The sequence below is a fragment of the Cannabis sativa genome, chromosome 5, assembly GCF_029168945.1.
Source record: "Cannabis sativa cultivar Pink pepper isolate KNU-18-1 chromosome 5, ASM2916894v1, whole genome shotgun sequence".
Classification (NCBI taxonomy): Eukaryota; Viridiplantae; Streptophyta; class Magnoliopsida; order Rosales; family Cannabaceae; genus Cannabis; species Cannabis sativa.
In genome coordinates, this window is record NC_083605.1 from 71,504,551 (window position 1) to 71,516,817 (window position 12,267).

A 12,267-nucleotide genomic window follows, 5' to 3' on the forward strand; every position below is an offset into this window, starting at 1 on the left:
TTTGGCAAAATGAAGGTTGAGGAACTCATGGGATCTTTAAGAACTTTTGAGTTGAATCAACAGATCAAGAAAAAGAGCAAGCAAAGTCTCTCGAATGAGAAAATCAATGGTAATGCTTTCAATGATTCTGAAATTATTGTTTCTGATGATGAAAATGATGATGAAATGGCCTTGTTAGCAAAAAATTTCCAAAGATACATGAAATCTGTTGGAAATAAAATGAACTTTTCAAAGAACTCAAATGGTAACATTTCAAGTAACAACCCCTCTAAACCTTTTTCATCTAACAAAAGTATTCGTTGCAGAGAGTGTGAAGGGTATGGTCATATTCAATCTGAATGTGCCAATACCTTAAAGAAAAATAAAAAGGGATTGAATGTTACCTGGAGTGATGATTCTGAAAGTAGTGAAGATGAAAAAGAAAAATTTGCTCTAACAAGTGTTTTGTCAAGAAATTTGCAGGAAAAAGGAAAATTCATGTGCATGAATAATACTTCGATCGATGACAACAAGGAAGAATCTAGATCCGAATCAGATGAGTCAGAAATTGATGAGAATTCTATGGCTGAATCCTACAAGGTAATGTTTGTTAAGTGGTTGGAAACATGTGCTGAAAATCGCTCCCTGGTTAAAGATAATAAAGTCTTGTGTAACAACATTAATGAGCTGGAAGATAAACTTAAATGTTGTGAATCTGAACTGTCTTTAAAAGAGTCAAAGATTATTTCTTTAACCAAGGAAATTGATAACATTAAAAAGAATGTTAAAATGCTAAATCCAGGTTCCACCATCTTTGAAAAAATTCAAAAATCTGGCCAATCTAATCATGCAGGGCTAGGTTATGTTCCAAATCAACCCGATTCTAATACCACTTTTGTTAAAACTAATAGTTTTATTTCTGGAAGAACTGTTTCTACTTCGCAGGTTTCTGTTTCTACAAAGAAAGCACTCGTTACAGAAAAGAAGCAGCACGGTAAGTTTGACAATTTCAAAGGGATTGGAAGACGTTTCATTCCTATTTGCCATTTTTGTGGAATAAAAGGTCACATTCGACCTAAGTGCATAACCATGCAAAACATGTTTAAATCTAATTATCTTGGAAATAAACATGTTTTACAAAAACAAAAATGGGTTGTCAAAAACAAATGCTTGGTAGGTTCTACTTGTTTTAAAACTGCTGCTTCTAACATGTGGTATTTTGATAGTGGTTGTTCTAGACACATGACAGGTGAAAAAGAATTTCTTGAGAACATTAGACCAATGCAGTGTGAAGAAGTTACTTTTGGTAACGGTCTTGTTGGAAAAGTCATAGGGATAGGAACCCTCAATTTCGAAGGGCTTCCTAGACTGAAGAATGTCATGTTGGTTGATGGACTAAAAGCTAATCTTCTTAGCATTAGTCAAATTTGTGATCAGGATTATACTGTGAGCTTTGATAGCAATCATTGTTATGTGTATAATATTCTTGATGAAATTGTCTTGCAAGGGTTCAGATTTAATGATAACTGTTACACCATCACTACCTATGCTACTTGTCATTCGGTTATTGATAACACCACCGATTTATGGCATGAAAAACTTGGTCATATTCATTTTAAAAATCTGAGGAGATTGTCTAATGCAGGAATTGTTCGAGGATTACCTAAATTAGGTAAGGAGTCTTTGGGAAAATGTGGACCATGTCAGCTTGGTAAGCAATTGAAAATTTCTCATAAGAGTGTTTCTGATGTGAATACTTCCAGAGTTCTCGAACTCCTACATATGGACTTAATGGGTCCAATCCAGGTTGAAAGCTTGAATGGTAAGAGGTATATTTTTATGTGTGTTGATGATTTCTCTTGGTTTTCATGGGTAGAATTTTTTAGAGAAAACATTGATACTTTTGATGTTCTTAAGTATCTTTGCTTGAAATTAAAAGTTCAAAAAGATTGCAACATTGGTAAGATAGTTCGTGGTAAGAGTAATCATGGAAAAGATTTTGAAAATACTGTGTATGGTAAATTCTGTAAATCTTGTGGTATTTTTCATAATCTTTCTGCTCCTAAAATCCCACAACAAAATGGAGCGATTAAGGATTCCCACCTTCTTGATCATGTTTTAGACAAGGCTTTGTATGGCATGAAACAAGCACCCCGTGCTTGGTATGAGCGTCTATCTGAGTTTTTACACTCTCATGGTTATAGAAAAGGAAATGTTATTAAAACACAGTTCATCACACACATTCAATTTGATATTATTCTTTCATATGTTGATGATCTTGTTTTTGGAACTACTTCTAACTCTGAAGTGCAGGTTTTTGTTTCCCAAATGCAAAAGGAGTTCGAAATGAGTATGGTAGGTGATCTCACTTATTTTCTCGGTCTTCAAGTGAAGCAATCAGATGAGGGAACTTTTGTCGCTCAAAGCAAGTATGCAAAGAATTTGGTGAAAAAGTTTGGTCTTGAGAAAGCCAAACATACCAACACTCCCATGAGCACAACTTTGAAATTAAGCAAAGATGAACAAGGAGTAAAGGTAGATCAAACTTTGTATCGAAGTATGATAGGTAGTTTGCTTTATCTTACTGTTAGTCGTCCTGACATTTGTTATAGTGTTGGTGTTTGTGCACGATATCAGGCAAATCCCATGGAATCCCATCTTTCTGCTGTAAAAAGAATCATTCGCTATGTAAATAGCACTATTGATTTTGGGATTTGGTTTTCAAAAGACACTAATTCTAACCTTGTTTGCTTTAGTGATGCTGATTGGGCAGGTAATGCAGATGATAGAAAAAGTACTAGTGGTGGATGTTTCTATCTTGGAAACAATCTGGTTTCATGGCATAGCAAGAAGCAAAACTCAATCTCTCTGTCCACAGCTGAGGCTGAGTACATTGCGGCGGGTAGTTGTTGTACCCAATTGTTATGGATGAAACAAATGATGGCTGATTATGGGTTTGATTTGAAAACTTTAACCATCTTCTGTGATAACACTAGTGCTATAAACATTTCTAAGAATCCTGTTCAACACTCTCGCACAAAGCACATAGACATTCGTCATCACTTTATTAGAGAGCTTGTGGAAAATAAAATTCTTGTCTTAGAATATGTTGAAACTAGCAAACAAATTGCAGATATTTTTACTAAAGCTCTTGACTCGATCCGATTTATTTCTCTAAGGAAATCCTTAGGGGTTTGTACTGTTTAATGCTTTTGTTTTTCATAATCCTTGATATTTGAGTTGTCTTAGAGTTCATAATGTCTTGTCTTTGTCCTAGAAGAAAATTTCAACCTTATAAGAATTTCAGTCATTATTTTATTGCTAATGTTGTAATGTTATGATGTCATACAGGTTTGTCAGGAAAATTGTTCACTCCTCCCAGGAATATTCAGGTTCATCAAACAGTGTTATGTAAGCTACCATTTTCGAATAATGTTGTTCAAAAAATGTGTGTTCAAGCTCCATTGGATGAATAGAGCTACCTATCTCAATGTGTGAAAGCCATCTCTGAGTAAGTTGGAACTATGTAATTAGGAGTTATGTAGAAGATACGCTACCATTGAAAAGGGCTACCATTGAGGTAGTGTGACAGCGTCTCCTATGGGTACAATTTATCAGAAAAAGTCTTTTTGACAAATTGGGCAATGTTCCCTGCTTACACTTTCACACACTAATGCTTGACACAGTTTGTGGTAAAAATTTGTTTATTCTCGAAAATGGTGTTATAAAGCTATTACATACTGTTTGATGTGCTTTAATATTCTTGGTGATGGAGTCAATTTTTCCTGTGAACCGGTATGACCTCATTCTATTACTTCATTAGTTTGATAAAATAATTTCTGATTATTCTTATGAGTTTGATTTTTTCATCAGGGACAAAGACAAATGGACATTGTGAATTCTAGTTGCAAAAATATCAAGGTTATTTTATTTTTCTGTCTTTTAATCAAAAAAAAAAAAAAAAGGGGTTCGTGATCGAGTTGTCAAGTGAGCTTTGTTAAAAAATTTTGTTATTTTTTTGTTATGTTTCATTACGTTCTTAGACACAATTTTTGCTCTTAAGTGGTGATTAGTGCTTTTTGTGTCTTGGTGTGTTCTCTTGTTCTTTATTTGCAATTTTTCTTTGGGGGGCATTTTTTGAAAAAATAAAAGAAAAAGGGGGGCATATTTTTTCTTTTCGAAATTTTTTTTCGAATCCTTGTACATTTTTTTTTTTTTTAGTTTTTCATTTTATGGAAACATGTTTTAATTGTATTTATTTATTTAGAATGTTTCCTTTATTTTGTGGAGATTTGGTCTTTTTGGTGGCTATTTCGGTTTTGGTAAGGGTTTTTAAATTCTTAAATTTTGTGGGGATTTTTGGTTTTCTTTTTCCATTTAAGGAAACATTGACCAAATTTTGAAAAACCTTTTTTGGTTTCCTTTTTTTCTCTCCACACGTGAGTCAAAGGTAAGGAGGTTACTTTCCTTTTCAATTATTTTTCTTATTTTGGGTAAGTAAAATCAAATGCTATATATGCTCAACTACCCATTAACCCACGATCACCACTCTCTCTTCTCTTTCTATTTTTTTTCTCTCTCAAATGTCTAACTTTTTTCAAAGTGTAAGAGTGCTTGTGTTCTAGGGTTTTCAAAGGAAAATGGCCAAAACTAAGAATGCCCAATCGTCCAAGAAGCCCTCTCGTGGCTCTGCTTCTGCTTCTCCGGTCACCCCGCCTGCGCCGCCTGCACCAGCAACCGGAGCTTCTGGTTCGTCTTCTGCTCCGATGAAATCTGCCAGAAAGTCGAAGACCAAAGCTTGAAAGTCGACTTACAACCTTGCTTCCCTTGGTGTTACTGTTGAACCTGTTGCTGCTTCTGCTTCTACAAAAATGGGTGAATTCAACTTGTGTTTAGGGAGAATAGCGACAAGTCAAGCCTTGCTTCTCAGGAAGATGGACAACATCATGAAATACTTCCGACCCAATGATGATGAATAAGTGGTTCAATTCTCTATCTCTTGCTTTTTATTTGTGAATGCTTAAACTATTATGACATTGTTCATGGTTTTTGCTATCTTTGGCTCCTTGATAGACAAAAAGGGGGAGTAGTACTTATTTTTTTTTGGATTATGTGTTACAACTCTGGATCCTTGTTTTTAGGGGGAGTTGTCTTGTTTGTGGTTTTGCACTTTTCCGTTTAAAAAGTTGTTGTGTTATCGGTTTGCAAGCTTTTCCGTCCAAAAAAAGTTAATTGTTTTATGTGTTAGAGAGCTTTCATGCAAGGGGAGTATTTTCTATACTCTTGTATCTTTAAAAAGCTATTTGCTTTGGTTTCTAACACTTGATGCAGGTTTTCTCATAATAAAATATTTTGTCAATCAAAGTGCCAAAGGGGGAGATTGTTAATTCCATTTTTGGCATATTTAATTGACAAAAATATTTTATTATTTAATGTGTATTTCGGCTGGAGTGTTTAATATGGTTACCCTATTTGTGTATATCTAAACTTGGAAGGAAAGTTGTCTAGCTTTCCTATTTATGGAAATTGAGGTAAATATGGTAAGTTTTGATTACACATTGATTCTTTGCTAACCAGCTGTTATTCTGATCTTGTGTTGAGTTTCCCATTTTCTAAGATCAGGTTTCTTGAAGTTTCCTTTTCTATAAAAGGAAAGTTGTAGTTACTGCCCACGATTCTGTAGGTACAGAAACGGAAATTCCTGGACTGATTGAAGAATTATTTTAGGGAAGTTTCTAGTGGGTTGAGGTCTTGTTCAGACCGAATGTAAGCTGTCTATGAGATGTATATTCATTATAAATACATCTTATAGCTGCTAGGTTTTGCATCTCTTTCATACACTTAGAATTATATTCATATCTTAAGGAAAGAGTGTCTTTGTTTTGTTAAACTCTTTTATCACTTTCATATCTTAAGAAAAGAGTGTCTTTGTTTTGTAGAGAAGAGTTGTTCTACTCTTACTCTGTTTATTTGTTGTTTGTATTGTCTTGAGTCTGTATTCAAGTCTACAACGAAGAAGAACATCAGTGCACCTTCGGGAGAAGGTATTTACAAGCTTTCGGGAGATTGCTTTTGAAGTCTTGCATCGGGATGATACAAGCACACAACCTTCGGGAGATGGTTGTATAGGCTTTCGGGAGATAGCCTTTAAGCCTTGAATCGGGAGGATTCAAGCACTCTTCAAGGTGATCGAAGGGAGTTCGAGCTCTTGGAGTTTTATCAAGATTCGGTTAGTAGGTGGAATACATCAAGCTTGCGGCATACAATAAGAGGGAGTCTATTTATGCATAAGTCAATTACTTTGTATTTTTGATACCGATCTAATGAATCTTATCTCTGGGCGTGGCCCCGTGGACTAGTAACAATCTGAAAGGATTGTTGAAACCACGTACAAAAATCTTGTGTGTTTTTACTTTTATGCACTGTTTGTTTTTAAGGTTTCTCTCGGAGTTACAGAGTTGCATTCGTAACTACGTAAAAGCTGTTTTCGATACTCGCTTTATTATTCCGCATTTAATTAATCATTTAATTAAATAATCAAACTGGGAATATTAAAATACGAAATTTCAGTTACATATACAATTTGATAGAATTTCCTCTAAGTTAGAAAATTGGTCATCCCTTTTATAATGTGATCACTGCTATTTATAGAAGTAAGATATTAGTTATTTTTGATCTAATCTGTACAACAGTTATGAAATGTGGATATTCCCCAAATTCATATATTTTTAGGCAGAAAATAACATGTAATTGTTTTCAAAATAAAATAACCGTCCTATTTAACGTACTCTTTATATTCTGTAACATACGATTGCCGAAACACTTGATTATTTGATGTAAGGTCCTTGGAAAATTTGTCAACCTTTGGATGCATGCCTCAGGTAAGTATTCCTCAAATAGCAAACTGATTTTATTGATGAACATGAGCAAGCTTAAGCAAGTTAAGCCTCTCAACGTTAATGAATATTCTTAAATGCCTTGACAAACTTAGCATCTTTAGTTATATGTTAGGAACATGTTTAGTGTCTTGCGTTTAATATTGCAAATGTTACTTTATTCTGAGAAGAACATGTATGAGCTTCATACTAAAATGAAGCTAGTTATATCTTGACTTTTAAATTAATCGAGTTAATTTATTCTCTTTGTTGTACACGTGTGGTGCAACTAGACCTATTTGCTCGAAGTATGTGTATAACAATTTATTACAACAATGTGTTTTCAATCAAAACAAATTTTATCATGGTTCTGATATGGTTGAGGCCCAATAATTTTTTTTTTTGTTATTTTTCAAATTTTTGTATAAAAATAATGTTTTTAAAAAGCAAAAATGCTTTTGAAAATTGTGAGCCTTATTATATGAGAGCTCTAACCCTGACTCTGTTCTTAGAGCTGACACTGTTTATATTATAGATAATAAGTTATGATTAAGCCTATACTAATAAGGAGGGTGGTTAATACTATTTTGGACTATATTTTGCAAGAATTATTGTTGGACTATATGTTTTGTCAAATAATAAAATAAATTTTGAATTTTCTAAAATGGTATAAATAAGATCCTGAGCTTAATTTTAATATATTTTTTTTTAATATAACCAACTTAAAGATAATTCTTGACACAAAGAAATGTAAAAAACATAATCAGTTTTGTCATAACACTACATCAAGTTATTACTAAGTTTAATTATGACAAAAAATCAATTTACGGTACTATTTAGTAATATTTTAAAAAATATAAGGTCTAATTTATCATTTAACAAAATAAAGAGTTCACTCAATAATTTTTACAAAATTTGAAAATGGTATTGATTAATATTTGATTAAAAACTCACTAAATAATAGTTTTTCTTTTCAATAAAAAGTCCAATATAATATTTAAGGATATGAAGTTTATTGTAGCTGTAGAATTGCCACGTGGTAGCATGAAAAGTTTTTCAAAAGATCATTTACCAACTATTATTGCTCATCTTAATTTTTTTAGAAGGAGAACAACAATGATGAACCAAGGAAAATGCAAAATGTGATGCTGAGTTAGTCTAATGAAAATAGCCTTGAAAAGATCAAAGATCAAAGGAAATATTACTTGTTATAATTGAACTAATTCAAAAGTGAACAAAATCAACAACTCATAGAAATATGAACTTGCATTGTTTATGTCAGAGAATTCTATGAATAATACACAAATATTGACCAGAATAAAATGTAATTTATACACAATAACATTGCTTTTCTAGTAATCCCAAGAAACTTTCTGAGTTATTGGTTATAAATGCAAAATATATGTATTTCTGCCTTGTATCTCATGCTATACACTTCTCTATTATATATAGTAACACACTAATCTATGCTCTCTTTGTTTTTTATACATGAACATAATAATCTACACAAGAGCAGCCTCCTTTGCTTTATTGACACAATTAGCTTTAACAAGTCCAACATAAAGCTCACTCCCACTAAAATCAAACTCCTCACAAATTCTTTTATGCCTACCACCTTCAGACATGTTCCTCACAAATTCAACCAAATTTCTCCAATTTTCTGGCTCAAACAATCTCTTGTTCATTCTTAGATATGTAAATGCACACAAGGCATTACCAGAATCTGACCTACTTGTGTTCAAAACTTGTCCAAATGCACTAGAATCATACCTCTCCAATGCATTCTCACCAGCAAGTTCAACTCTAGCCAACTTAGTAGCCCTTTTCACTTGTCTAACTAATCCTTCCGGTGAGCAATTCGCGTGTTCGGGTTGTTCCCCGTCTTTCATTTCCATACAAGTGAAGTTAAACACAGCATCATGTCTCCCAAACATTTGTGCTATTGGAAGGTAACCATCTTGGTGTCTGGTGTTGTAATAGCCTGCAGTTAATTCCGCCGCGTGTGATCTTGTATTGTAGTGCCAGTGTATCCCTGCTATTTTCCCGGATAGTTTTGCTCCCGTGCCTCGGAATACTCCTTGTGCAGCTGCTAAGATGTCATCACCATGAGCCAACAATTTTTTGGAGTACCATTCAAGGAAGAATTGACCATAATCAGTGTTCCAAGTTCCATCTCTTTTGAAAAACTCTGATTCTTCAGGGAATTGGCTGTATTTGGCTGTGTCATGTGGTCCACTTTTTCCCCAATCTTTCTTACCAATACCTAATGCTGATGCTTGTAATGAAGCTCTCATATACTGCATGACATGAACATAAATGAGATTTTTACACAAAATACTTAAAATGATACACTTTTTTTTTTCCTACATTTTTACTGAAAACAAAATATTGTAAACATGAAATTATTGTACAAACATCATAGTAGTTAAAGGGGTAAATACGATTCTGGACCATGTATTTTGTAAAAGTTATTAATTAGATTCTCTATTTTGTCAAATGATAAAATGGATCTTATATTTTTTAAAATAGTAAAAATAGAATTTTGAGCCCAATTTTTGACTATTTTTTTTTTAATATAACTAATTTGAAGACAATTTATAGCACGAACAGATACAGAAAATGTAACCAGTTTTGCCATAACATCTCTAAATCGAATTATTATTAAGGTTTATTTTGACAAAAAATCAGTTCAAGATCCTATTTGTACTATTTTACAAAATACAAAATCCATTTTATCATTTAACAAAACAAAAAATCTAACTAATAATATTTGCAAAACACGGGATCGAAAATTATATTTACCCTAATTAAAACAACCATTCGTATGTTTGTAAAAAAAAAAAAACTTCAAATCTGTAAAAATATTGAATATATTGTAGATCTATGTAATTTATTTTGGATAATTATTAAAATATCCCAAAATAAAAATACAGAACTTGTTTAGGATTGAGCAATGCATAAAAATGCTTCTAATGAATAAGACTAGTTTGTAATGACATTATAATATTAATGATGAAATGAAAGAGGTCTTTGTTTTTATTGAAAAATACCTTGTCATAGCATTGAAATTCTCCTATTCCAGGAAACCTCCAAGTTCCATTGCTTTCTGGATAAGATGGGTATCTCAGCTCACCACAAGGACCCATTCCTACTTGAACTTCCTGTAAATAAATAAATAAATAAATAAATAAATAAATTATTCCCAAGATTATTATTATGTATGTGTCTAATCCTATGTTTGATGTAATAACTTTGAATCAAATTTAATCCGTGATAGTGTTTTGGTAATTGGATAAAAATTATGTTTGGTAAGATTCTCTAAAAAAAGAAAATAGAATCAAACAATTGTTAGTTGGGAATGTTCTTACCACAACAACATCGCCCAAATAATCACTGAATCTGTCACGAAAACTCCTCATGAAATCTGAATAGACTTGAATTGGGGTTCTTCCTCTGAGAATAGGCATTGCATCACATCCTAAAGAGATGTACTCTGGATTTCTCCTTCCTGATCTGTCTGTGTAAACAATATCTGGGTTCTTGCTAATCTCTTCAAGCACCCATGGAGGTAGAGGAATACTGAAAAATCACAACACCAATATGGTTCAACACAAAATTCATAACTATGGCTAATTGCTTATGCTTAAGAATTGAGAAGTGTGGTGGAGAATGATACAATAATAATTGTATCGGAATACACTCTTCGAGTCAGGACCAAACTCTAATAGGAATAATCCTAATTTTTTCTTATTTCATTCATTGATTCTTATTCATTTGTGTAGTAGTATTATTAATTAGTTTCAATACCCTTTCAAGTAACACTAATAGTCCCTATACCTTTTCATGTAAAGGAGTACTCTGTTTTCTATTAACACTAGACTTTGCTTGTTTGATCTAATTAGCCGTTGTCTAATCAAAATTGATTGAAAATTTGAATACCCTTTAAGATAAATGGATTGAAAAGGTCATATTATTACCTGCAAGAGTCTCCAACATTTCCACCACATTGATGAAAAGACATAACAACTTGAAGCTTCAAGCCAAGCTTTTGAGCCATTTGAACAAGCTCAGCATATCCTTCCCAATTGTACTTAAGAGGTCCTTCTTTCTCAACCAAACCCCACCAAGCATCAACCATGATTCCTTCAACTCCTGCACTCTTCAAGGCCATGAGACTTGCATTCATGGCTCTTGGCTTGTTCAAGTGCCCTCCATGGCCCACTGTGTCCAATGGAAGCATAACAAAAACAGGCACTCTTGTGTCATGTTTGGTAGCATGAGGTGATGAAGAAGTAAATGCATGGTGGTGCTTATTCTCTACACTTGTGAAAACAGTTTCATGAGAGATTTGATGATGAGTAGTTGTTGCTTGGATTATTGAATTATTCTTTGCTCTAATGGGCTTGGTTTGACCAAAGCAAATTGAGCTTGAAGAAAACAACTCATGATTTGGTGTTTTCAAGCCTATGGTGTCCTTAGGACTAAGAAAAGAAGTTGATGAACGTAATGTTAAAGCCATAATTTTTTTTGGAGAGAATGAAAAAAGAGAAGTGGGATTTGATTGGATTAATGGTAAGATGTTTGTGTGGTTTTATTTATAGAAAAAGAAAAGAAAAAAGGAAAAAGGTTTAGTTGTAATTGTGGTCCATGATGAAGGAGACAACATTGGTGGGTTCTATAGTTTAATAAAAGAGAAAAAGTGCATATACATTAATCCAAATCAGTCAGCATACCTTTTCTTTGTCAATAAGTCTTTCTATTCACGCGGTTATAGGTATTTCTTTCTACCCCTTCTTTCTTATCATAAATTTCAATTTAATTGAATGGTTTATTTTGTTCTATTCTATATGTTTTTTTTTTCTCTCTTTATAAATATATATTATTAGGAGGTAATTATAATAAGTGTATTACTTTTCTGCCTACCAACTAATATGAATATTTACATTTTTGACATTTAGAGAAATTTCAACTTTTTTTTTCCCAATGTGATGCCCTACAATAGTGATAATTAATTGGCATTTCACTTTTTTTTTTTGAATAATTTACGATGAGAGAGTTTAAAAAATTATTCTATTTTATTTAGTACAAGAGTTCAAGTACTTGTGGGGTTTTAGTATTCTATTTTATTTTTAATATTGTATATTATTGGAAAACATGTGGAATATCAGTTAAACTACAATGTACATAGTTATATTTTATATATAAAAAATTAAGTTATAATCTCTATATGTAACAAAAAGAGATTTATCCCTACTAATAAATACAAAAGTACATAACCCTACTTTAGAAAATTTTGATATTAGTGTTACCATTTATTTTAAAAAATATATAATTTTTAATTGATTAATACAATGTAGATATTCCTTCATTTAAAGAAACTAACATCTTATAGTGAAAAATTGTTACTAAAAGT

The 12,267-nt window shown here is 32.5% G+C and overlaps 1 protein-coding gene across 1 annotated transcript; it reads right to left on the bottom strand.

Annotated features, from left to right (window-relative positions):
- Nucleotides 1-8,043: 8,043 nt before the first annotated feature.
- On the bottom strand, nucleotides 8,044-11,501 carry LOC115716101 (beta-amylase 3, chloroplastic). The gene is made up of 4 exons (XM_030644822.2): nucleotides 10,832-11,501; nucleotides 10,223-10,433; nucleotides 9,905-10,015; nucleotides 8,044-9,151 (listed from the first exon to the last, which is right to left on the bottom strand). The coding sequence occupies exons 1-4, from the start codon at nucleotides 11,371-11,373 to the stop codon at nucleotides 8,357-8,359; spliced, it is 1,659 nt and encodes a 552-aa protein (XP_030500682.2). The 5' UTR covers nucleotides 11,374-11,501; the 3' UTR covers nucleotides 8,044-8,356.
- Between the last annotated feature and the right edge of the window lie 766 nt (nucleotides 11,502-12,267).